At 35.4% G+C, this 27,171-nt stretch overlaps 2 protein-coding genes across 3 annotated transcripts in view; one reads left to right on the forward strand and one right to left on the reverse strand.

Moving 5' to 3' along the window:
- RAB5A (RAB5A, member RAS oncogene family) overlaps positions 1-11,573 on the forward strand; it is a 26,888-nt gene extending 15,315 nt beyond the window's left edge. The window contains exons 3-6 of the mRNA XM_039219716.1: positions 5,092-5,243; positions 5,539-5,661; positions 7,277-7,370; positions 10,139-11,573. Of these exons, the coding sequence (XP_039075647.1) occupies positions 5,092-5,243; positions 5,539-5,661; positions 7,277-7,370; positions 10,139-10,254 (485 nt within the window). The 3' untranslated portion in view covers positions 10,255-11,573. The remainder of the gene's footprint in view (positions 1-5,091; positions 5,244-5,538; positions 5,662-7,276; positions 7,371-10,138) is intronic.
- Positions 8,069-27,171, reverse strand: part of PP2D1 (protein phosphatase 2C like domain containing 1) — a 21,286-nt gene continuing 2,183 nt past the window's right edge. Inside the window, exons 2-3 of one of the 2 annotated variants that reach the window (XM_039219715.1) lie at positions 23,709-24,772; positions 8,069-8,544 (exon numbers count right to left, since the gene is read on the reverse strand). In XM_039219715.1, the coding sequence (XP_039075646.1) occupies positions 8,528-8,544; positions 23,709-24,772 (1,081 nt within the window). In that variant the 3' untranslated portion in view covers positions 8,069-8,527. Of the gene's footprint in view, positions 8,545-11,767; positions 12,565-23,708; positions 24,773-27,171 lie in introns of those variants that run through there. The other variant, XM_039219714.1, reaches the window with a different exon arrangement.

Genomic DNA, 27,171 nt, shown 5'->3' on the forward strand with positions numbered 1-27,171 from the left:
TTCTACAAATCACTTCCAAACAGTCTCTAACTTGGATTTTATGATCTACTTCTGAGAACCTGAACCAAGGCCCTTCTCTTTAGCAATTATATTCCTTACCTTTCAGTTTTGAAAGGCCTCAAATCCACTGCTTATAAGGGAGAACATTAAGTCATGATCCTACTGTGAAGAGCCTACTCTTACTTAGTTTTTTCTGTGTTTTTCTGGTCATGTTCCTACATAGATGTACCATATACCTACCAAGAATTTCTATAGTTTTTTACTTTTTGGCAATTACAGGTCATTTTATAACCATTTTTTAATTTAATTGCTAGTTAATACCTACCAAGCCACCAGTACTTTTGCATTTATACATTTAGGTTGTTTCTAATTGTTAAGTACAAAATTCTTTGAGCATAAAGATTTCCTCGCTACTCTCCTGTTCCCCATACCATCTTTTGGAGATTCCATTAGGTACTAGATTAACAAGTATCAGCATTTTCATTATTTTGCTACATGTTGGCAAAATTATTTTCAAAACAGTTACATAATATCACCAGCAATGTGTGAATTTTAAGTTTTTTTTCGTTAGGAGGTAAATTAACTTTTTTTCTTTTAACTTCTTGCTGTAAGGATGGTTTTGTTTGTTACTAGTGATGTTGACTCTCCCCCCCCATTATATTTCTTTTGTGAATTTTCTTTACATATTTATCCCTAATGCTTTGGGAGTTTCTCTTAAGATTTATATGAGCTATCAACATATTAAAATTTAATCTTTTATTATTCACTGTAGAAATTTTCCAAAAATGTGTTCATCCCTGTGTTATGGGTATATGATACATGTTTGCAAACAAAATCTCAAATTTTTAATGTAATCAACCTGATAGTCATAGGATTTTTGGTCAATTCTAATAACGTAATTCTTTTTTATCAAATTTGATTAAAAGTTGAGGGTTGGGGTGGTATTGGTTCCTTGGTTTTTCTCTACTATGCCTTCTGTTCAATTCATGCAGAATCATTTTAGTTGTTAGATTAAACTTTTTGATTTGTTAACCTTTGGATAATGCTATTGGTTTGGATATTTTTTACCCTGGCCTATTGTATTGCAGTGTCTCTTCTTTATTTATGAAGGTCTTGCACATTATTGGCCTTTGGTATTTGCAAATTTAACATTTACAGTTTCAGCTATCTCCGTGGACTGACTGCAAGGTCTGTGATTCCCTAATTTTAGTTTTGCTGAGACTGAAATGTTACTTGCTTGCTGCCAGGCTTACCAATAGGAACTGATCTTGTAGCTCAAAGAGGGAGCCTATTAGACAGGCCAGCACCCGCATCTCAACGCAGCTTTGTTTTTCTTTACTTGTCGTCGCGTACACAGTAACTCTCGAAGTGATAAAAGCTGTTTCTTTGTGAAATATGGGCCCGAAAAGAAAACCAACTGCTAGTGCTGGTGATGAAGTGAAGAGAAAATGAAGAGGTCTAAGAAAGTGATGGTTCTTAGCCAGAAAATAGACGTTTTGGATAAATTAAAGTGGTTGTGCAGATTAAGGTAAGTTGGTGGTGGTTAATGTTGCTACAGTATTGATGTAGTAGTTTATATTTTGAGTGTCAGAATTTATTTTTATAACTTTATAAATCATTAGCAGTGTAAGTTTAGAAGCATTAAGGATTTGAAGATGTCAGCTGTACTTGACTGAGTTTTATGGGGGAACTTAAATTTTATGGGGGAGATATTCTAAGACTTGAGAACTTTAGGGAATCATGATGGCCTTGCAGTATATAGTGTTTCTGATAATGCTGGATTATCCCATAACATAATATTTCTGTTCTTGTGGCACTATAGCACTTTTAATAGTTTTAATGTGGTTTTGATGTACCCTAAAACCCCATCCCCCTGGCCTCTTAATACTGTTCTTTTTTTCCAGCATTTCTCAGCATTATGCTCTATCATACCACATGAACAACAGTATGCTGTTACCAAGTTAAAAAGATCTTGATGGTATTTTGTTTGAGATTATGCTAGTTATATAATGACAGTAGAGAGAGGCCTTTTGAAATGTCTTTTTTTTTTTCTTCATTTAGGAACTGTTCGTCTATTCAGATGTCATCTAAGATACTCCCCCCCCACACCCCATAGACATATCTTTTATGAACTTCTTTTAACAAACATTTTGAATATTTATATGAACTGGGATTTTTATTATTGGGTAACCAACAGTAATTCCCTGAGAAACTCCTAATCTAGAAGAAAAAGATTACATAGATCAGTGATTATAAAAAATGTGAAAATGTTCATGGCACAGAGGTGGGGGCTATTAAATAGGGCGTGATGAAGGATGCTTTCTAAGAGGAGTTGAGCGAATTGATTGTTCTTATTCTTTGTTAATATGATTGGGATCCATTTTCTTTCAGGCATAACACTGAAAACCTGATTATTGCCAGTGTGTTGTAAGGCTGTTGACTTTGATCTGTTCTAGCCAATTTACAGAACTTGTTATCCCTTCTTTTTTGGTTAATACCTTTGGATTTTCTTGTCAGTCTTGCCTCTTAACAAGTAATCTCTTTTCAGTTATCTATTTTATTATAAGGATATCTGAAATTAATAAATAATGGTGATGGTGGACATTCTTGTTTGGTTTCTCAATTTAGAGACTGCTGAAGAGCTTTCCTGTTAAACAAAATGCTGATTTCAGGCTTACAATGGACACTTGATAAACTTTAAGGAAGATTCCTACATGTATATTAGGAATGGATATTGCCTCAAATAAATGCCCTTTTGTAATTTGTTTAAATGCATGATTTTTCTTTTTTAGCCTACTGGTGTGATAGCTTTGACTCTGAATCTACAATAATGGGCTATAGTTATTTTAATGTCTCTGTTGAAATTTCTTTGCCTGTATTTTGTCATTTTTGTACATGTATTTACCAAAAAAGATTGGTAGCCTTTTGTAATATCTTTAACTGGTTTGAGATTCAGATTATATTTTCTTTAAGGCAGCATAACTAATAATTATGTCTCTGAGCCTTGAGTTGATATATGGAAGTATAAATGAAAGTTTTTATTACCAGTGTACTTTGTGGTCATAGAAAAGAAAAAACAGAGTCTGAAAGCAAATTATCCATTTTTTTTCCAAGTTGCATCAAACAGTATAGTTTGAGAAATAGCTTATGTTTTGTGATGCGCTTTTTTCTTTTTTTCATTTTAAGAAAAAAAAGGAGCACTGTTTTAGAGGCTTAAGTGTTTAAAAATATTTTTTGATTCTGCAGGAGAACGTTTCATGACTGAAAAAGTGACATGGTGCTTTTTTGGTATCCTTTAACATATATACAGGTTTTAAAAAAATAGATATTTCTGCTAATTTTGTATGTTAAATATCTTGATGAATTAGAACATATTTTAATTATGATTAGCTACTTCTGAGAATTCACAGAACTGTGCATTGGAATCTGTTTAATATAAAGATATTTCCAATTACGACATTTACAAAACTGAGAAGGTTATAGTTCCTAATACAGCCAACAACCAGTTGACCTAAAAAAAACCTTGAAAAATAAATATTTAATGTAAAAGAGAACATCTAATTAGATTTGGCTTATTCAGCACATATGATGTCAACTAGTGAATCACTTATGAAAAACTGACATCACCAGATAAACTACAGTTTACAGAAATGGAACATAATTCTCTTGCATGACAGGACAGAGTTTTAGAAACTTTTAACTTAATTTTGTGCCGGTTTGGGAGAAAGAGTTGAATATCACACCTTGAGCTGAAAGTAAAAGGGAGGGGCATACTAATTTATAATGAATGATAGAGTAGCAGAGGATTAACTACCAAAGTTAATAAAGAAATGATCTGTAAGATGATGTCAGCATGCTGCTAAAAATGGCTAAGTGTAGGTCTTGTTCCTAAGTATCTTTATTTTACTGCAGCTAGCTACACTTAGAAACTTACTCTAACAATTTTTAGTTTATTTTGAGAGTAAAAGAATGAGTGGGGGAAGGGCAGAGAAGAAGAGAGAATTCCAAGTAGGCTCTGTCTGCCCTGTCAGCACAGAGCCCAATGCAGGGCTCTATCTCAGGAACTGTGAGGTCATGACCTGAGCTGAAATCAAAAGTTGGGTGCTTAGCCAACCGAACCACCCAGGCACCCCCCTAACAACTGATATTTTAATGTTCAATTCACTTGATTATAAGCTACCTTTTTAAAATTGATTTCTTTTCATTTTTAAGAATCTGTTGCAGTGTTTTTCCTGATGTTTATTCCTAGAGCTAAGAGGATTATAATGGAAATTTTACTTCGTATTGTTCTCAAGTAGCAGTTCAGAAAATAAATGATATGTGATTAACCTTAAAAGCAAAAATATTGCTATAAAATAATACTTTGCTTGGCTCAGTCACAGCTTGTGACTCTTGATCTTGGTCATGAGTTCAAGCCTGATGTTTGGTGTAGAAATTACTTGTTAAAAAGGATAGTTTCTTGTTAAAATCTAAGAAAAGATTAAAAACACATACGCAGAAAATCCTTATGGCAAGGATTGAAACAAGTTAATACTGAATCTATATTTAATAAATTAAGTTTAGGTTGAGTTTATAAAGATTATAAAATTAAAGTTTTATAATGTTTTGAAGGGAACTATCATAACAAAAAATATACAGTGTTAGAGGATTGGGACTAAATCACCAGAGTATGCCAACAGATACCAGGAGAATGGAGCAGGGGGCATGGTGTTGACAGTGTAGGTCGTGTACTTACAGGTATGCCAGGCCCCTTGGACTTTTTCAAGAATATCAATGTATATTTCTTGAATTGTTTTTAAATTTAAAAGTTTAAATTTACAATGTGTAAAGTGATATTAAGAAACGCTATTGAACTTATTTAGCTGTGCAATAAACTTTTTAAGAATGTAGAAAAATCTTTGAATCAGGTTTTACTGTGAAGGTCTTCATAAGCATATCTGTATGTCAAGCTTTGAAGCACAGGTCTTGCAGGTATCTAAAGCCACTATTAACTGTGTGTGTGCAGTATATCCTGTTTCCAGATGTTTTCTATACTGTGAAAAATATTAGGGAGGAAATGATAAACTTATTGCAGACATTTTCTTCTTTCAGCTGCTTTTCTAACCCAAACTGTGTGTCTTGATGACACAACAGTAAAGTTTGAAATATGGGATACAGCTGGTCAAGAACGATACCATAGCCTAGCACCAATGTACTACAGAGGAGCACAAGCAGCCATAGTTGTATATGATATCACAAATGAGGTAAGTAGAAATGTATTCTGCTGTGAAACCCGCTTGACTATACATCTCCCATATTCAGAATTTCAATTAAAGATTCTTAAAATCGTTTTTTTAATATCCAACTGTGACATTTCTGTCAAAGCTTTCATGAGATAGAACTGATTTTAAAAAAAAGACAGAAATTGTCTCAAATAATACAATAGTCCCAAGAATTTCTTTCCAAGAGACACACTGAAGAGTTTAAAGCCTTGTCTTACAAAGATTCTCCCTAACCATTTTTGAGCCTTTGCCAAATAGCTGTTTCTTTGTTTCACAGGAGTCCTTTGCCAGAGCCAAAAACTGGGTTAAAGAACTTCAGCGGCAAGCCAGTCCTAACATTGTAATAGCTTTATCAGGAAACAAGGCTGACCTTGCAAATAAAAGAGCTGTTGATTTTCAGGTAAGTTTGAAGGCATATATGTATTATAAATTTTTCTTCTGTATCCACACTTGTATTAGTTATTTTAAAGCCCTGCAGATAATAGAAAATACAGATTTTTTTAAAGTAAATGTTGCTCTACTGTGTGTAATAAAATGCTTCTCATGATAAATCTGAATTTTTAAATATCTTTACATAATTATAATGTATAAATTGATTCAAAGATTTTGTTAATCTAAACAATTAGAAAAGAAGTGATTTTTCACAAATACAGCAGAAATATATAAAGCAAAAGATGACTGGCTGCCTCCTACCGTAATTCTTCCACCCCAACACATACTTTAGTATCCTTTCTAACCTTTTTTATTTATCTGCCAATTTTTATGGTATCTTACATACACATACCCACATATACACATACAGCTTACACTTAGGTGGTTCTTAAAAGGGCGTTCAAAAATAAAGGATTAAAAAAATCCACTTTATAGGTTATTTAATCTAGCTAATTAAGAATGTTTCCTTCTGCAAAATAAAGCACACTTATTTATTATGTTTATTTTTGAGAAAGGTACAAGTAGAGTAGGGGCAGAGAGAGGATCTGAAATGTGTTCCACTCTGACAGCAGCAAGTCCAACGTGAGACTTAAACTCACAAACCATGAGATTATGACCTGAGCCGAAGTCAGACACTCAACCAACTGAGCCACCCAGCCACCCCTAAAGTAAAATTATTTAAAACAAATGTCTCTATTTAGACATTTTTAAACTTTCCCTTTTCAGCTTCTTTACCATATATATATATATGTATATACACACTATGTATAGTATAGTATCAATGACGGCATAACTGTCTTTGATGATGGCTGTTGATGGAGTATATGGACTGAGAAAGGGAACTGATATTACTTGTACCATTAGGTAGTAAGCTGAGCATGTAGGAACTGTGATCTTATTTAATACTGGTTATAGTCCTATGAGGTAAAATATCTATTACCTTGAGATGGTTACCTCCCCAGCATAGAGTGGAGAGAGAGCAGTTACAGTCAAAAGTGGCCCTCTCACACAATTCAAAGGAACCTCATTCTTTTTTCTTTAAATTGGAAAGACAATTAGTTGCTCTTCATAACTATGAGGCTTAAAGGCAATAATATATGTAATGTAAAGCATGACAAAAATATAGAGTAGTAATTTTTAAAGGAATGATTAATGACATATTCAAAATTAAAATATTGCTAGCCATTTAATGTTTGAACCCCATATTAGATACTTGGATTACCTTTGTGTTCATTGCAAGTAACGAGCATAAATAAAATTTGCCATAGAGATCGAAGAGACTTATATTTAGTTTAGAATAGGATAATTTTCCACCCTCTGGAACTCATCATTTGAAATCAAATTTTAATGTCAGATCAGATGAATCAGAATGTAACAGTGCAAGAAGTTAAGGCAAGAGGAAACTTGAAAAGATATCCTACAAGAGTGCTCTTATCTCTCTATTCCCTTTAGTAGTAATTGTTTCTTATGCAGTTGCTCATTGTAGGTCGTCAAGTTAGAGTAGTAATAAGCCTTTTTTTCTATAACAAAACTAAGGCAGGTATAGTATGTGCAAAGTATTTATCTCATTTTTTTATAAACAGGAAGCACAGTCCTATGCAGATGACAACAGTTTATTATTCATGGAGACATCAGCTAAAACATCAATGAATGTAAATGAAATATTCATGGCAATAGGTAAGTTTTCAAGTAGTAAATGTAGACAAAACAAGTTACACTGGGGCATATATGATTTGTCTTTTTAAAATTTATTTTTTTATTTGTTTCGAGGGAGAGCGCGTGCTGAGCATGCAAGCACAAGCAGGGAAGGGGCAGAGAGGGAGAGAATCCCAACTAGACTCCATGCTGTCAGTACAGAGCTGGAAGCAGGTCTAAATCCCACAAACTATGAGATCATTACCTGAGCTGAAATCAAGAGTCAGATTTTAACTGGCTGAGCCACCAGGCACCTTATCTTTTTAAAAACTCTTGATTTTTTTTTTTAATGATTTTTCTCTTCTAGATCCATTCCAAGATTTATTTTGTTGGTAATATTGTTAAAACTTGAAAGACTCTTACCTATAAAGTTGCAGTACTTTTTTTAGTTTAGGTAAGTTTCTTGTAGGTGTCAAAAGCCTGGACTATGAGCTAATACTTCAGGCAGATAAATGTCTATATAAAGATTTCAATAAGAAATTTGGATAAATATGTTTTTCTATTAGATTATACTTTTTACATAAAAGGAAGAGAAGCTCAGAGCAGTATTTATCAGTGTAATATATGGGCATACAGAGATTTCTTTCTCACTGATTAATAACTATTTTCATCTCTGATTTGCCTTGAACAAGCACTATTTTCGTTTCTCACATTCTTTTTAAATCATTGATTATTGACAAATGTAATGCAAGTATGCACATGTTACATAAGTGTGCTCACTGTGGGCCTTGAACTCAACAACTCTAAGATCAAGAGTCGCATGCTCTACTGATTTGAGTCAGCCAGGTGCCCCCAGATGGGCCTTATTTAATTTGTGCCTTTTATGCGGTTGTGATAATAATGTTATTTTTCTAGTCAGAAAATAGCCTATATATTAGAACTTCCAGTTATTTTTTTCTGACATTACAATGTTCCTTCCCTTGAAAGAAATAACCAAGCATAAATTGAATTGTTGCTTTTCTATTTCTCTTACCATATTAGTGACACACAATGCACTCATATTTTCCCTCTTAATGACTTAGGGAGTACAGTTATTTACTGGAGAAAAGTCTACAATAAATTTAACTTCTTTCAGTTTGATAAGATCTTGCTTGCATAGTTTCTTTCGTTGCACATCTTCATTAACTTGATCCAGGATTTTAGCCTCTTAACAATCCTAATTCAGGGGCAAATTGGTAAACTCCAATTACCCACATACCAAACAAATAGTACCAGCTTCACTTTGGTAATGCTTAATAAAATAGGAAACAGGAGGCTGCTTCTGAGACCTCTGAGTTGTGTTTTAGTTTAATCTTTATGCAGTAAACCAGTAGAAGCTAAAAGTTCCTCAATCCACTTTATTTCCTGCAACCTCCTAATTTCATTCAGATCTAATTACAGAAAGCCCATGGACAAATATAGGGAATAATCACTCAGTACAAAACCTAACAATATTTTAATAATAAAAGTTATAAATGCTACCCTCTTCTTTGTCCCTACAAGGCTTTGTTTGAAATACATTTAACTGGAAATTTGCCATTTTATTATTTACCATTCACCCTATTATCCCTAGAGCCAGTTCTAGAGAAGTGGCCCAAAGTGAAGGCTTTTCTTCCCAAACTGCAGTGTTCCTGGTTCTCACTTCCATTGAACTGCATTGGGATTCTAAAATGTTTAGGATTCTAAAGATGATTAATGTTCACGTGTAATATTACAGCAGATAAAGTATAAAATAATCCAAAATGCAGTTAGGCATTCAGAGACTGAATTAGAACATGTTTAGCTTTTGTGTAACCTGAGCCAAGGCTAAATAAAGCTAGAATTCAGACATAGTCGTCTATCTCCAAGGTTGATAGAGACCAGTGTATCTAGTCACCTATATAATCAGGATTCTTAGATAGTTAATATTTAGTGAATCCACATCAAGGATCTTTGACATCTAAGCAGACTGTATCCAACAGGTGAATTTTTAAATCTTGAGATCCAGGCTTCAGAGAACAGCCATTAACTGTATGGAGTTAAGCAGAACTAAAACCCTAATTGCTGGTTGAGGGCTTCATCCAAATGTGGCAAGCCAAGATCACCTGACTCAAAATTGGGAAATAGTTTTTTGAGATAGAGCCTGCAGAATCAAGTACACTCATAACTAGGCAGAGCTACTGGTGATCTGATTAGGGTTCTTAATCAGACGTAAAAGAGGAATGTGGTAGATGTTTTAGGGTAAAGTATGTGTAACCAGGAAGAAAATAGAAGATGTGATCTGTCAGAATTTGGGGTGAGTTAGGTAAGACAGTAAGTTAGAGGACAAATTCTTACAGGATGATGGTGATGGTGTTTGTTTATAATCCTAAATTGTTCCAGAAAAGTATTTGTGGCACACTAGAGAACAATGATAAAAGCTAAGATTCTTTACAAGCTTATTGGCTGGCCATCATTCTTTTTTTACTAACTTAGATGTTCTTAAACAATAGAAGTATTAATGATTATCAAAGTATACCTTTTCTAGTATTTTTAACCGAATATATATATAAAGAATTAAATATAGCTCTAGTCAAATTAAGGTTTAATTGTATGTCTGTAACTCCACTAACCTAAGGACTGACCAATCTAGTATTTGGTAGGTACTCCATAAACGTTTAAAAAGAATGAACATATTACTATGTGATACTTCAGGTTAATCTAGCTGGAAAAAAAATATTTTAAGTAAGCAGATGAAAGTAACTCTAATATGAATATTCTAATTGTATTTATTTTGACAATTTATCTCTCAGCTAAAAAGTTGCCAAAGAATGAACCACAGAATCCAGGAGCAAATTCTGCCAGAGGAAGAGGAGTAGACCTTACTGAACCCACGCAGCCAACCAGGAGTCAGTGTTGTAGTAACTAAACCTCCAGTTTGAACTTGCTGGAATACTCTTCTGCTTCCTAAATGTTAATGACAGTGGAATTGGAGCATTTAACCAGCCCAGTATGACTTCCAAAAAGAAGAGACTTATGATAGAGTCAAGTTTCTAATACAGAATTATTTTAAGTGTTTTGAACTTAATTTTTAATAACATGCATGTGACCCTCTGACTAATGTTTCAGAAGTAGAAGGGGGGAATGAGAGCTCTGTGTGTGCTTGTTTCCTTGGACGGTTAGGGGGAGTCGTTTCTCATCACCAGGGATAGAGACAAATGATGATGTAAATCCACAGTTAACCAGCCACTTCTATGAAAAAGATTTGGAACTTATTAATTTGGGCTTTTCAAAAACATTCTTTTTTTAGAAGGAGATTCTAAAGATATTTATGCTTAGCTACGGTATTCAGGCAACTGGTAATTTCTCTTAGTCTGCATATTTAAAATATACATTCCACGTTTTAACAAATTAACCACAAGAAAACAGTCCCACATCTATCTTTAGGGGCAAAAGAATGAACATTAGTAGCATCTAAGTTATAGCCAGTCCTGGTATTTTTAGTGGGGTTAAAAAAGTCAAATATAACCTCTTGTTTTAGGAATATGAAAACTGATGAATGCATCTTAATGGATAATGTTCCCTTCAAACGTGAGCTCTTCAACAGAAATGAAACAAACCAGGTGTCTGTGATTTCTGTTTAATCACTGCTGGCCATTACATAGGTTTTGTTGTTGGGGGCAGGGAAGGGGCTTTTGTTCCCTTTGGACAGAATATAGTCAATGCACTAACAATTATGTACATTCAAACTTGATTATTTTAAATTCGATCTTCAGCTGTACTGTAAATAGGGTACTGCACTGTAGTCTCCATACATGTTTATTACTTTTCTGTAATATTTAAGAGTTGCTTAAAGTATACAAAATGTACAGTTACTAAAACAGCTAATTTTACCTTTTCTCTCCCTTTGAAAGGAAGGGCCGTCAGTTCCTATATGGTAGAACCATAATAAACAATGTACCAGTAATTTGTAACATAAGTATTGCCGTATGTTAGTAACAATCTTGCAGCCTTGTTTTCCAAAGTTCATTTTATTTTGATCAGTTCGGTATATTGCACTAATTGTTTTAGGTATTTTCATTATATGAAATCTACCATGTGTCAGAGATGATTTAATCTATTTAAGTGTTGAACTGCTAGCAGAACTTGTACATTTACAGTAATTCAGAATTAGTAAGGAAAACAGTTCACCAGTGTTTAGTTTTATATTGAGGTGCTCAGGTTGGAATAAAGTGGTATAAAAAGCAAGTATTGGTTTTTCTCTTTCTTGACATGAACAGTGAACATGTATAAATGGTATTATGTAACCTAAAATATACTTTTATGGTTTCTTTAATGCATTCTTAAAAATAATTTACATGGTATTGATGTATGATCCTAATATCTGGTTTTCTGAAGAACTGTCTACATTTTTATACTCTGGATAATCAGAACTTTATCTTTTATGTCAAAAACTGATGCTCACTTCCATTGAGAAGTATTACCATGACTGTAATGTTGTCTCTGGAGCCAGCCACTAAGGCAGCACGTACAAGTTCATGGCTAATATACTTGGCTGCACCTTCATAGAAATTTTTATTAGTACATGCTGCTTTTTCTTTTTCACTTGAGTGTTTTGGCACATCATCTACATTCGTTGGTCCTTTAGCTTCTCTCTCACTGCAAAGATCATGGTTAATCATTTCTGGTGGAAATGTTTGTGCATTTTTAGAAATAGAATAATCAGACACATTTTTTTTTAAGTATGTAGTTGACACAGATTTTGTAGATTGAGGTATATACTGAAATAGTACACGGATGTTAGTTTCTGATTTAGTATTGCTTGGTTCATTGATTGGGGAAAATGGAGGCTCTTTGGATGGTAAAGATTTGTTTTGTTTGACAAAACAGGTTTCTTTATACACTTCAAACATTGTCATTACCAATGCAGTGACTTCCTTTGTATCCAAAACTTCCCAGAGTCCGTTAGTAGCTAAGATAAGGAATTGGCATAAGTCATCGATAGGGACAGAGATAGTATGAGGTGCTGGAATAATGGATTTTTTCAGTTTGAGATTTCCATGAAATCCAAGTCCTCGTGTGGTTTTCATTTGCCCTTCTAGGAGCCCATATGGTTCGTTTGAAGTAATCATTGCTCCATTCTGAAGTAATCTTCTTCTTTCGTTTATGTTTCGCGTAGTATGTTCTTTGGTTATGCAAAAGCCTTTTCCGTTTCTGCATAAGACTGCTTGTACATTACCTAGAAGATTATTTGAAAAACTGATCCTAAATCAATTGTATCAGAGTATGCTGTTAACTTTATTAATTCTGTGTTTCAGTACATAAACAGGAAGAAATTAAAAAATTTTTTACATAGGTGAAATATTGATATGACTGGATGATTTATGGCCACTAAGATCTGAAACTGGGAGACCGGTTTATCCCTCATTTTTAAGTAACCAAGTGTTTAAAAATGCACTTAATATTAAAATAACTAAAGCTACAGGTAATAAAAATAACCACATTGTTTTATGAAACAGCTGAATATTTACCTTATAGAGACAAAAGTTAAACTTTTTTATGTTCCACAGAGTAGATATTTTTTACATGTTCAGATAAATGCCTTCTTAATTAAAAATACAGGCATTGTTTTTTTTTTTTAAGTGGAGTTTGATAATTTTATAGCTGGTAAAAGTTAAAACCTGAACATACTGTAGCTGTGGGTGATGAAAACAATTAGAATGCCACTGTTAATGTCAGTCTTACTAGTTTCATGTTGTGTGGTTAAAAAGGAATTTAAGTCTATTAGCCCTAGTAAAACAAAAATAATACGTATTATTAATGTATTATATGGATAATAGCCAACATTAAATTAAACCCTTTGATTGAAAACTGACATTTTAAAAGTTGACTGTAGTTTGTTCATGGTTCAGATGAAATCTTAAGAAAATCTAAACAATGCTCTGAACAGATTGAGGGATGGTTGTACTACCAAAACTTTCTTTGGTTTATTAAAGAGATACACAATTTTGTTTTAAATTTCATAGGAAAATGGTTTTCCCCAAATTTTTAGGAATATGAATGATTGTATATTCAAACATAAGCAATAGTTTTTCTTTTTTTTTTTTTTAAATGTTTTATTTATTTCTAGGATAGTTTTTCTTTTTTTTTTTTTAAATATTTTTTATTTATTTCTAGGAGAGAGAGAGAGACAGCATGAGCAGGGGAGGGTCAGAGAGAGAGGGAGACACAGACTGAAACAGGCTCCAGGCTCTGAGCTGGCAGTCAGCACAGAGCCCGACGAGGGGCTCGAACCCACGAACCGCGAGATCATGACCTAAGCGAAAGTCGGACGCTTAACCGACTAAGCCACCCAGGCGCCCCTAGTTTTTCTCTTAATATGGAATCTTTTATCATTTATAAAAGGGTATATTAATTATTCTGAGATGGGGTTAGTGATATTTGAACATTATAGTACCTTTGAGAATTAAAATTCCTGAGATCATGCAAACTTTACATTAGAATATTCCAGTTTCAAGCAGAGTGCTGTATCTAGAATCTGAATTTTGCTGCTATGGGGGTTCAGTTCTAACCTCCCCACCTCAGGTTTTGAGGTAAAGAAATGGAGATTTCAGAAGACTAAAGTCTACACAATTAGCTGTAGAAAGAGCTTAAGTTGGTGAAGCTTAGTGCCCGGGATAGGCTGAGCCCCTATTGGCTCATTTGTGTAATGGGAATTCTAAACATGCTACATGTGGAGTTTTTAGAACCAAAGAATGGTAAGTGATAATCCTAAAACTACATTACCTCTTTTACTTCTGTGGTTTGGTTATTAATATTAGCTTGTTCATTCTGCTAGTCATTCTAAACACTCTACAGAAGGTGAATTAGTAAAATAATTCTTGACTTTTGTTGAGTTGTAAATTATTTCTGTACCAGCAAAGCAGCATGGAGTGATAGTGAACATGCCACCTGGGTAAACTGAATTGTATTCAGAAGACATAATAAGATTCAATACCTCTTTTAAATTATAAATTTTTTCATGTGTGTGCATATACATATAAATAGCCCTGAAAACACAGGGACATCATTTGGCTCAGAATAGTCAAATCCACTGACATCCTAAGTATTAATTTGCATGTGGCAGGCCAAAGCCCACTTAGCAACAAGAAAAAAATTACTGTTTCTCTGTTGCATGATTTGCAAAGAATACAATTATGTTGCTACAATGAAAAGGTGGTAAACTGGCATTTTTATTTTAGTTGTCTTTGCAGAGGTTGGTAAGCAGAGCCTTAAGTACTATTTGCCTTCCCCGTCCCTTCCCCCCCCCCCCCATTGCTGTGTTTATTTTGCTATTATGAACATCCCTCTGGGTCAATATAATAGAACTTTATGGAAGAAGGGATATTAAATCTTGGCTGCACTTTTTCCTCCACAGTGTACTTGCTGTCTGACAAAGTGAGTTAGCTGACAGTTTGCTCATCCTGATAAAAAGGGAAATAGTGCCTTCTGAATAACTCAAATCCTTGCCTATGTGAATGGTTCATGAAGGTAAAGGGGAGGCACCTGCTGTATCTCAGCTATTCATACATAACCCAGGAAGTAGAGGATACATAAGATTCAGGCCCTGGAAGAGTACTGTTGGAAAAAACAAAGGAAAATTGTGTGTGCAGAGTTAATTTACATCCTCTGAGTCTAGGTTGCATATGCTGTCAGCTGTAAATAAGGTTGTTATAAGCAGTTTGACTACATTTGCTGAAAGCTAGGGTAGAATAATGAACAAAAAGCCCCCAGGAAGATGGGAAATTGGAAGAAGATTTAAATAATACTGTATGTCCAAATGTCTGGGTAACTGAAAGATGAGATCATGACTGTAAAAGGAAGGACAGATTGGCTTTAAAGAAAGGTTCTTGTTAACATCTATGGAGGGAATGAGAATAGGCAGTGGACTGATTTGAAGACTCACAAAAATTTCTGTGAATCTGGGCATAAATCATTCAAATTTCTAGACAAAGGTACTAGCTTCATTAGTTTGGAGAGATTGTGTTCTTCAGAAAATGTTATCAGAAAAAAAGTGAAACAGGGTTACTGGAAGAGGGAGGGACATTATAATGGGGATTAGAAAAAGTGCTCTTAGATGATACTCAAGCTCTTTAAAGATGGCATGTATAGTCAAAGCGTTCCCTTAGGCAGAGAGCAATGGTGTAGCTGCCTCCTGCAGTTGCTGGGTTATCTCCAACTTAAGAAAATGAAGAATGTTCCTGAAAAAGACAGAGTGACCTTAGAATCCCAAACGGAATTCTAGATGTGAATGAGTGAGATCAAAGTATTTATTCAGATAAAGCCACTTACTATTGAAGATAACAGGAAACTAAGAACCGGAGGGAAAAGGAAGAGAAATTGTATGTGGTGGAAGGAAAGGAAACCTACTTTGGGTGCAGGAGTGCCCAAGAAGAAAAAGTTGCCTTGGTTTGGAAGAAACAACACTTGAGAATCTGACACACTTGGGCTTTAATAAATTTAGTTTTATGTTTGATCTTCATTTTGCCACTTTATTTCTCTGAGTTTCAGTTTTCCACCTGCAATACTATTTTTTGTCAAGGTTATTGTGAAGATTTAAGAAAGTAATTTAGTAAGAAGAAACTTGATAATGGTTATTTTTCTTTGTGTTCCATGAAGGGGAAACCAGAAGAAAGGCTATCCAAAAAAGATGGAGACAAAACTATAAATGTTTCATTTCAGATCCATTTATAAAAAAATGTTAAGAAAATTTGGGATGCCTAGGTGGCTCAATCGAAGTGTTCGACTCATGGGGTCATGATTTCACATGATCTTCCCTGCTCTGTCAAGTTTATTTTGAGAGAGAGGTAGAGCAGGTGGGGGAAGGACAGGGAGAGCAAGAAAGAGAATCCCATGCAGGGTCTGCACTGCCAGCGCAAAGCCCAATGTGGGGTTCAGACCCACAAAGCATGAGATCATGACCTGAGCCAAAATCAAGAATCAAGAACTTAACTGAATGAGCCACCTAGGTGCTCCCCCCTCCCCCAAAAAAATGTTTTAAGAAAATTCTTATGAGGTCAATTTATAGCCTAAAGGAACTAAGGAGCAATAACTTGGAGCTTGGGAAATGAAGTTAGTGGGGAAAGAAAAAGCAATTGAAAAGGAGCATTGAACAAACATGAAATTTAAACATGAGTGAGCTATACCTAAAATGGAAGCATAACAGAAATGCATGTAAGTGAGGTCAGAGAAACCTATATCGTTTGTCTGCAGGACTTTAATTTTGGCAGAAAAGGCTGAATTTGTATGCATGGAAACTAGGTTTATGTCTCCTACTGATGATGAGCAGGAGAGTCTTGCTGATGTGGAGCTAGTTTTAACTGGTTATTCAAAAGATCCCTTTGTTCATTTTGTAGGATGTATAAGCATCAAACTCTAGTTCACCATTGTACATCTGGAACCTAACAACACTGTACACATCAGTCTCAACTATCTGTTAAGTATTTGTTGAATGTTCTCAGAATCAGGTTTGTATCACCACCAACATACCCCAAGAAAGGGAAAGGGAGGAAGAGGCATGTAAAAGGCCAGTGTCATTTAAGATATGGTTTCATTCCTACATAAAATAAGGTGATTCTGGAATTGAATTAGGTTTTAAAGAAAAAAGAGCTGGAAATAATTACCAGAAACTACTTTTGTTTCCTGAGTGACCTAGTTTTCTGTCCCATGAGCTTATTATAGATCCAGAGACCAGTCACAGCTTTACCAAATACTTTCCTATTATTCACAATTTCTTAATTGTTGGACACCTCAAGCCCCAGACCTTGTCTTCTCAAGGTTATCAAGTGATTCCTTTAATCCTCACAGCCTCTTGAGGTAAGGATAATCACATTTTAATACATAAGAATGAACTTCACCAATCATATTAAGGTTGCATCACTAGTACAAAAGTAGTTTCTGGGGCTTCATTAAAAGGAATATTTTTTAAAGTTTTTTAATGTTTTATTTATTTCTGAGAAAAAGACAGCGTGAGCAGGGGAGGGTCACAGAGAGGGAGACACAGAATCCGAAGCAGACTCCAGGCTCCCAGCTAGCTGTCAGCACAGAGCCCGATGCGGGCCTCGAACCCACAAACTGCGAGATCACCACCCGAGCCGAAGTCGGACGCTCAACTGAGACACGCAAAATTTTAAGGGGTGCCTGGGTGGCTCAGTTGGATTCTGTGTCTCCCTCTCTCTGTGACCCTCTCTCTTTCTCTATGTTTAGAAATAAATAAAACATTTTTTTTTAATTTTAAGGAATTTTAAGAACAAATATTTACAATCTAGACATAAAGATACTGGAATAGATACACTAAACTACTACTTTACCAATGCCCATTTACCATTCCAGAAATCCTAGGGCCCTTAAGTATCGTCTTGAGAGATATACTCTGTGCCTGTGCTCTATAAATGGAACAATAAAGTATAGATGACAGTGCAACTATTTACAGTACAGTTTACTGGATGTTTTAATTTTAAGCGTACTATTAAGACCTGCTCAGTAAAAAAAAGATTCAAATATTACTGCTTATTGACAATGCAGCTGATCACCCAAGAGCTCTGATGGTGTGCAAAGAGAGTAATGTTGTTTTCATGCCTGCTAACACAACATCCATTCTGCGGCCCGTGGATCAATGAGTCGTTTTGACTTTCAAGTCCTTACTTACGAAATAGTTTTATGAGGTTATAGCCACCATAGGTAATTATTCCTCTAATGGATCTGGGCAGAGTAAATCAAAATCTTCTGAACATTCATGATTCATGGGAAGAGGTCAGCATATCAAGATTAACAGGAGTTTAGAAGTAGATTCCAGCATTCATGGATGACTTTGTCAGGTTCAAGGCTAGTGGAGGAAGTAACTGCAGAGGTGGAAATTCAAGAGAACTAGAATGACGAGTGGAGCCTGAAGCTGTGACTGAATGGCTGCGATCTCATGATAGAACTAATGGATGAGGACTTGCTTCTTATGGATGAGCAAAGTGGTTTCCTGGAATGGAATCTACTGGTGAAGAGGATGTTGTGCAGATTGTTGAAATGACAACAAAGGATTTAGACTATCACAGAAACACAAGTTGATAAAGCAGCAGCAGGGTTTGAAATGATTGACTTCAATTTTGCAAGAAGTTCTTGTTAGTAAAATACTATCAAACAGCATTACAAGCTACAGAGAAATTGTTCATGAAAGGAAGAGTCAATCAATGTGGCAAACTTCATTGTCTTATTTTAAGAAATTACCACAGTCACGCCAGCCTTTAGCAACCACCACCCTGATCAGTCAGCAGCCATCAACATAGAGACAAGACCCACCACCAGCAAAAAGATTACATTATTGAGACTTCAGATGATAGTATTTTTTTAGCAATAAAGTATTTTTAGCTAAGGTATGCACCTTGGCTTTTTAGGCATAACATTGTTGCACGTTTAATAGACTACAGTATAGTGTGATCATTCTTTATGGGCACTGGGAAACAAACAAATAAAAAATTCTTTTGACTTGCTTTACCACAATATTTTCTTTATTGTGGTGGTCTGGAAACAAACCCAAAATACTTCCTAGAAATGCTTGTATAAAAAGAGACAAGTTTAGGGGCGGCTGGGTGGCTTAGTCGGTTAAGCGTCAGACTTTCACTTAGGTCATGATCTCACGGTTCGTGGGTTCGAGCCCCATGTCGGGTTCTGTGCTGACTGCCGGCTCAGAGCCTGGAGCCTATTTCAGAGTCTGCATCTCCCTCTCTCTCTGACCCTCCCCTGCTCATGCTGTCTCTCTCTCTCCTAGAAATAAATAAAACATTAAAAAATAATAATAATAAAATAAAAAAAATAAAAAGAGACAAGTTAAAAAATAGATATTTTATACATATAAACATAAACTACATGTGTGTGTATATATAATAGTATAAAGTCTGGGAAGGAAGTAATAAAAGTATGCTGGTGTAAGGATTTTATTATATATGTAAAATGATACAATATTTGAGTTAGACTGTGAGAAGCTAAAGATGTATACTGTAAACTTCTAAAATAATATAACAAAGAGTTTTAGCTCAGAACCCAACAAAGGAGATAGATGGCAATAAAGAAATCAATTCAAAAGAAAGTAATAAAAGAGATAACAATATACAACTGTGTATCCACATAGAAAGGAATGAAGTTGGACCCCCCTCATCATGATCAAAATGGATCATAGACCTGAATGTAAGAGATAAAACTATAAATCTCTTAGAACAAAACACTGGTGTAAATTTCTGGAGCCTTGAATTTGGTAATGGTCTCATAGATTTGATACCAAAAGTACAAGCATCGAAACAAAAAGCTGATAAATCAGATTTTATCGAAATTCGAGTGTTTTTGCTTCAGAACACAACAAGAAAGAGAAAAACCCATGGAATTAAAATATTTCCTAATCATATATCTGATTCTACATACAGAATATTAAAAAGAACCTTGCAACTCAATAGACAGGTAACCCAATTTCAAAAATGGACACAAGATTTGAGTAGACATTTCTCAGAGGAAGATAGTGAAATAATTAATAAGCACATAAAGAGGTATTCAACATAGTCAACAAAGAAAAATGCAAATTAAGTACCACTTCATACCCACTTAGATAGCTAGAATCAGAAAGACAGCATTGGGAAAATGTGTAAAAATTAGAACCCTCATACAACACTCTCAGGATAGTGAAATGGTGCGGCCACTTTGGAAAATAGTTTGGCAGTTCCTTTATTTATTTTTTCCTTTTTAAATAGTTTATTGTCAAGTTGGTTTCCTTATAACACCCAGTGTGGCAGTTCCTTTAATGGTTAACTGTAGAGTTATTTTTGACCCAGCAATTCCACTCCTGGGTATATACCCAAGCAAGTGAACACTTGGCCACACAAAAACTTATCCACGAAGTCCATGGCCACAGTGTTCATAATAGCCAAAAAGTGAAAACAACTCAAATGTTTTTCAAATGATCAATGGCTTGGGGCGCCTGGGTGGCTCAGTCGGTTAAGCGTCCGAGTTCAGCTCAGGTCATGATCTCATGATTCGTGGGTTCGAGCCCCAGGTCGGGCTCTGTGCTGAGAGCTAGCTCAGAGCCTGGAACCTGCTTCACATTGTGTCTCCCTCTCTCTCTGACCCTCCCTTGCTCACACTGCCCCTCTCTCTTGCTCAGAAATAAATGAATCATTAAGAAGTTTTTTAATAAATAAATAAAATTTAAAAAAAAACCCACAAATGATCAATGGCTAAACATGTGGCACAACTATACAGTGAAATATTATTCAGCAACAAAAAGGAAAGAAGTACTAACGCATGTTACAACATGGATGAATGAACCTTCAACACCTGCAATGTGAAAGTAGATAGAAAAGAACACAAGTTACATGATTACATTCCTATGAAGTACCCAGAAGAGGGAAATGTTTGGAGACAAAATGTAGATTAGCAGTTGCTTGGACCTGGAGAAATGGCAGGTTAGGGAGCTGATTGTCAAAGGGCACTGGCTTTCTTTGTAGGAGAACAAAAATTTTCGAAAATTGAATGTGGCGATGGTTGCACATATCTGTAAATGGAATGTACTAAAAAACCACGGAACTGTACGTGGGTGAATTGTATGCTTTGTGAATTATATCTCAATAAAGTTATTAAACATAAAAGCATTAGGGGAAATTAAGGACTCAAATAAGAATCCCTTATGTTTATAAGGAACTAGTGTGGTTAATTAGAAATGTAAAATTTGTGGTTTATTTGATGTTAGGGAAAAAGTGTAATTATGTATTCTGTGTAAATACATTTGTTAGTGTTTTAATTCTGTGAGGACTAATTGAAGTAAAATACGAGAGCACCAAGAGAAATTATAAAATGCACTATAAATGAGATATGCTAAGAATAAAAACTCAATGTCAGTTTGGAAGTGTTTGCTTCCACATGCACACGTTCAACATTTATTCAGTGGCTTTATTCATTATTGCACTCATGTTTCATTATAAAGCAAGGTTTTTGTTTCCTTTTGTTTAATTCCAGAGTTGTGATGACACTGGTGTTTTACAAACTTAAAATAAGAAAAAAAAAATTCCCCTTGCTCTAATTAGAGGTCTTGAATCATAAAATACAAAACATGCTCTTGATAAATTTGAACATTTTTTGTAATCCATTTAAATTCTCTCTTTCAGGAGCATTCTTTTGTCATTAATCACAACCTCCTTTTCACAAGTTGGGTGTTTTTTTTCCCCCTACCTATCTGTTTCTATTGAAATGAAGGATGCCCAAATGAAAACAGTTTAACACAATTATGTAAGCCTGGAGATTAGATCCAACAAAAGTCTGACCTGGAGGTTAGAACCAGCCAAACGGCCATGATCCTGGAAGTAGTGAATCATAGTAAATTAGACATTTGATGATAGTATCTAGTTACTCACTATCTCATAATTCTTCCTTTAATTTTACAAGAACCCTGACGTGTAATGGCATTTTCTAATAGAGGTCCCAAGTCCAAGAATATGGGTCAGTTCCCAGATTGATCTGAAGTCTGAGAACTGTCTGTACATGAAGTAGACCATCTGGAACCTCAGCATAAAACCTGAGAAATGACGAAAATTCTGAGGAAACTGACATTACGCTTGGCATTGCTTAATGGGAGTACTCATCTTGGGCTCAGAACCAGAGCTGGATCAGAAACAGGCTGACTTCCAGGGACCTTGGCATAAGAATGGTCTTTGTCATTATCTGGTTTTTGTGCAGAGCCATCTTGATCACCATGTCCCACTCTCTGAGGGCCAGCCTTCTCAAGCTTTGGAAGCAATCCCCTACAGATGCAGTGTGACATAGCAGGATTAATTTCCAGCTCCAATTCCTATTGCCTCTGAGACCTTGAACAAATTATCTCACCTCTCCCAGCTTCCATCTTCTCATCTGGAATATGAGGGTAGGGGCGCCTGGGTGGCTCAGTCAGTTAAGTGTTCAACTTCAGCTCAGGTCATGATTTCATGGTTCGTGAGTTCGAGCCCTGCATCAAGCTCTGTGTGACAGCTCAGAGCCTGGAGCCTGCTTCAGATTCTGTATCTCCCTCTCTCTGCCCCTACCCCACTCCTGCTATGTCTCTTTTTCTCTCTCTCTCTCAAAAGTAAAATAAACATTTTTAAAAATAGAAAATTGGGGTAACAACAGATACTGGGGCAAGGGTAGAGATAGAACAGATGTTTAAGGGTCCAAACCTGCAGCAAGTAATAAATAAGTCCCAGCGATCTAATGCACAGTATAGGGAATATAGAGAATGATACTGTATTATAGTCATCAAACTTGCTAAGACTAGAACTTAATTGTTTCAACCACTAAGAAGAAATGGTAATTATGTAACATGATAGAGGTACCAATTGTCACCTGAACAGCAATCATATTATAATATATAAATGTATCATATTAACGTACTTTAACCTTGCATAAGGTCATATGTCAAATACATTTTAAAAACTAATACTTAGAGGATATCTTTAGATATTAGGGTTCTTGTAAGACTAGAGATTAGGCTATATTCAATATTCAATAAGTGGACACAATTATTAAAAATAACTCTATCCAGGGGCACCTGTCTGTCTCATTCAGTAGCCCATGCGATTCTTGATCTCGGAATCAGGAGTCTGAGCCCCACATTGAGGGTAGGATTTACTTAAAAAAAAAAAAAAAATCCACAACTCTGTTCGTGAAAGGGGTAGTAGAAACCTAATCAAGCATCTCATGGAACTTTTAACTTTTCTAAAAATGTTTAACTTATGCACTTTCCATTTGGGCAAGCTCCAAAGCTAGAACTTGAACTCTTAAAGTCAAAAGAATCATTTCTTGAAATAAAATTTCTCTTTTGGGGAAGAGAACATATCCCTATAAAATCAAGGCATAAACTATTATTTTTCTCTAGAATTGATGCTAGTTGACCGATAAGTACACTTGACCTTTTGCAATTGTGTTATCAGAATAACTAACCAGTTCAAATGACCAGATTGGTAGGCAACAATCCTCAAAGAACTTTCCATTCTCCTGAAAAAGGGAAGTATAAGAAATGCTTTTTGTTTCATTCAGATGTAAGCAATTGTAATATGTTTGCTTTGCCTTTATCAAGAGCTATATTGCTACCCCATTTAGGAAATTTAACATTTTGGTCACATTAGTACGTATGTTCCTCCAAAATTACAATTATTTTTTGTGCCTGCAATCTGCATTTAAACTGTGGTTATTGATCATTTCTTAAATTAGCCAATGGAATTTCTAGGCATTAATAAGTCACTAAATCATAGGTCAGTAAATATTTATGAAAGCAAGAGAAGTTTTGCTGTCAGGAATAAAAAATAAATGTAAGGTATAATGTGCACTACTCAAGGTACATACCAGTGTTTGCAACATGCAATACTCCAGAAATTATTTGTGATGTCATCTGGGAAGGGAAACTCTCTGCCACACCAGTACGCTTACTGATTCTCTTCTTAACAAAGGGATTTTTGCTGTTGCTTTCCAATATACAAGTAACTGCGGAACAGCCGCTCCATCGAACGCTGGATACTTCTTTTCTTCCAAGACGTAAAAGCCTATCCATTCTCCAAAATGCTTTTGCAAAGGCTTTGTGGATGTTCTCATACTCACATTTTGATGATTTTGTCCTTTTCTTTATGGAGGAGAAAAGTTCTTCTATAGCTATGTATTCTTCTCTAAATACTGTGTGAAAGGATTTGATGATGTTTTTCTCTTCAGGGGTCATTTGGTAGGAAGGGTCAAATCTGGAAAGTTGATGGAGAAGTAAAACTGGGAGTTCCACGGATGTCAACTCTGCTGCTGAGACGCCATGATGTCCATCAAACAAACCAAAAAAACACATATTGGGTTTGTTGCCAAAATGATTCACTACAGTGAATTTATCATTCATGTGAGCTCTCCATGTAGAATTTCTGTCTTCACAAATCCCAACACCTTTAATCAATAGATGATGGATTGTTTGAGGATATATGGAACTCCTATGAACGTTATCAACAATCTTATAATATGCTGGTATTTGTTTCTTCCAAAGTATCTCCAAAGCATTATTAATGCTCTGTAGGATTTTTTCAGTGAATACAGAAGATGACAATAGTTTGGCAATTATGAACTGCCTCTGAATGGCAATCACTGAAGGTCCTTGTTTCTTTCCACCCATCCACTGAAACCCCAGGGTGGCCCAAGCCACGTGTTGCTTTTTATGGAGGAAACTTTCATGTAGGTCAATTTCACACTTGCATATGGAACAGGGAAATGTTATCATTTGATCAACAATCTGTTGCTGATCATAGTCTTCAGGGTCTCTTGATGGTCTGCTCTTTTTCTTCCTTTTAAAATATCTTCTTCTCAATGAAAGTGGAATTTCCTGGTCTGAAATAAATGTCGATTTTCTCACATCCCACTCCTTTGTTTTCCAAAACACTCTGCAAACAGGATAAAAGATATTTACATGCTAGGAATGACACACTGAAAGTCTTTTCAGGCAGACCTTTGTTTTTGCAATTTGCTTTCGTTCCTCACAATTTTACATGGGCCTACCACTGAATATTTTGATGTATCTTTCTGTCATTCCTAAAAACACACAAAGGAAACACTCAAAAAATTGGTGACTAAACTGTGTGTTCCTGAATGAAATCAGGCAAAGTGTCTACAAAGTCAACTAGAAATTTAAGAACAAATACTCTTTGTATTTGGCATAAGGTTGTATCCTAGCCACATGAAGGTATTGGCTTTAGACCTAGTTATTTGACTTAAAATTTGGGCATGATTAATTTTTTAAAGTTTATTTGTTTATTTTGAGAGAGAGAGCACAGGGGAAGGGCATAGAGACAGGGAGAGAGAATCCAAGCATGCTTCATGCTGTCAGCACAGAGCCTGATATGGGGCTTGATGCCACCAACCATGAGATCATGACTTGAGCCAAAATCAAGAGTCATACCTTAACAGGCTGAGCCACCCAGGTGCCATGAGCATGATTATTTTTGTACTTCATTTTATCTTGCTGAAAATAGTTTTTTGTTCTACTTAAAGAGTTTGCAAGAAAATGAATAGGAGATGCCCAAAACAAGCAGACTAATAAAACGAACTATGGGCCAGAAGTTTTTAGGACTACATGGGAAAGGGGTGTAGGCTGAGAAAAGGAAAGAAAAGCTGTAGAGCTGGATGATAAATTTCTGGACAGTAGACATCCTTTCTTATACTACTTTCCCAGAAGTATCTAGAACAGTACTCAGCACATAGGGTGATTTTTATCCACTTAAGCACAATTCATAAGGCCCAGGGAAATGCTGGAGATCTGAAAAAAAGCTGCTTTAGTTAAAGAATATTTTAAAACCTGAAAAATCAGGGGCACCTGGGTAGCTCAGTTGGTTAATCGTCCAACTTCGGCTCAGGTCATGATCTCACGGTTCATGGGTTCGAGCCCCGTGTCGGGCTCTGTGCTGACAGCCAGCTCAGAGCCTGGAGCCTGTTTCGGATTCTGTGTCTCCCCCCTCTCTGATCCTCCCCTGCTCATGCTGTCTCTCTCTCTCTCTCTCTCAGAAATAAATAAAACATTAAAAAAAATAATAAAATAAAACCTGAAAAATCAAAGTTAGTAGCTTTAAGTGTTTGACACGTGACATCCTGTTAAATTCAACTCCATAGAAGTTGTATGTGATGTGAGTACGTTTAATATAGTAGATGGGCCGACAATAATAAGCATAGTAATAGGTATTCAAGAATGCTTATAGTTGTCGAAATAAGAAATGAGCCCATTTAGTACTAACGACAAAATAATAATATATTTTACATAAAGACAATGCATAACCTTTTTTAAGTTCATGACAGAAAGATACAAACTAGAAATGAAAGAGTGTTCTCCTTGTGTCCCCAGCCCCACCCCTAACTCCCAAATCCCAGTTTTGGTTAACCACCTGTTATCTGTCTTTCCAAATATGTATGTATATATATGTATGTTATATAATATATTAATAGTATATTAGCAAACATATTATTGGTATATAATATACAATTAAATATATAATGATATATATTAATAATGTTAACATTAATTACATAAATATATTTACATATATAATATAAATATGTCATCTTTTCTGAAATGTAAGTAGGGTCACATTTCACATACCATCCTAGAATCTGCCATTATTACTCAATACTAAGTCATGGTCTCATATTGAGAGTTTGAATATGGAGAGACAAAATAATTTACTATGAACAATGTAGACTCTGGATTCAAAAAAATCTGTCTTACAAACTATATGGCCTTAGTCAAGTTATTAAGCTTCTCTGAGCATCTGCTCTCTTATCTGTAAATGAACAGGCTTATTTTTAGCATCAAATGAGATAAATGGAGAAGCAATTGGCAATAGGGGAGACTCAGAAAATGCCTGCTCCTTCTGCCCTAAGCAAAAAGGACACTGAGAACCCTACCACATGAAAGCATATCACATAAAGACGTGAAACTGCAATGCTTAGGGGAAAATATATTCTGTGTAAAACTAATTTACAGAAAACAGTAACTCAATGGAAGTTTTTTTTAAAAAGTAATCTTTTTTTTTTTCACAAATAGTTTATTGTCAAATTAGTTTCCACATAACACCCAGTGCTCATCCCCACAAGTGCCCTCCTCCATGCCCCTCCCCCCTCCCCCCCACATCCATCAGTCCTCAGTTTTTGTCAGCATTCAAGAGTCTCTCATGGTTTGCCTCTCTCCCTCTCCCCCACCATTTTCCCCTTCTTCTCCCCCTTGTTCCTCAGTTAAGTTCCTCCTAATCCTCCTATACGTGCACACATATGATATTTGTCCTTCTCTGCCTGA

The sequence above is a fragment of the Hyaena hyaena genome, unplaced genomic scaffold (assembly GCF_003009895.1).
Source record: "Hyaena hyaena isolate Hyena2069 unplaced genomic scaffold, ASM300989v1 scaffold_839, whole genome shotgun sequence".
In the NCBI taxonomy this organism is placed as follows: Eukaryota; Metazoa; Chordata; class Mammalia; order Carnivora; family Hyaenidae; genus Hyaena; species Hyaena hyaena.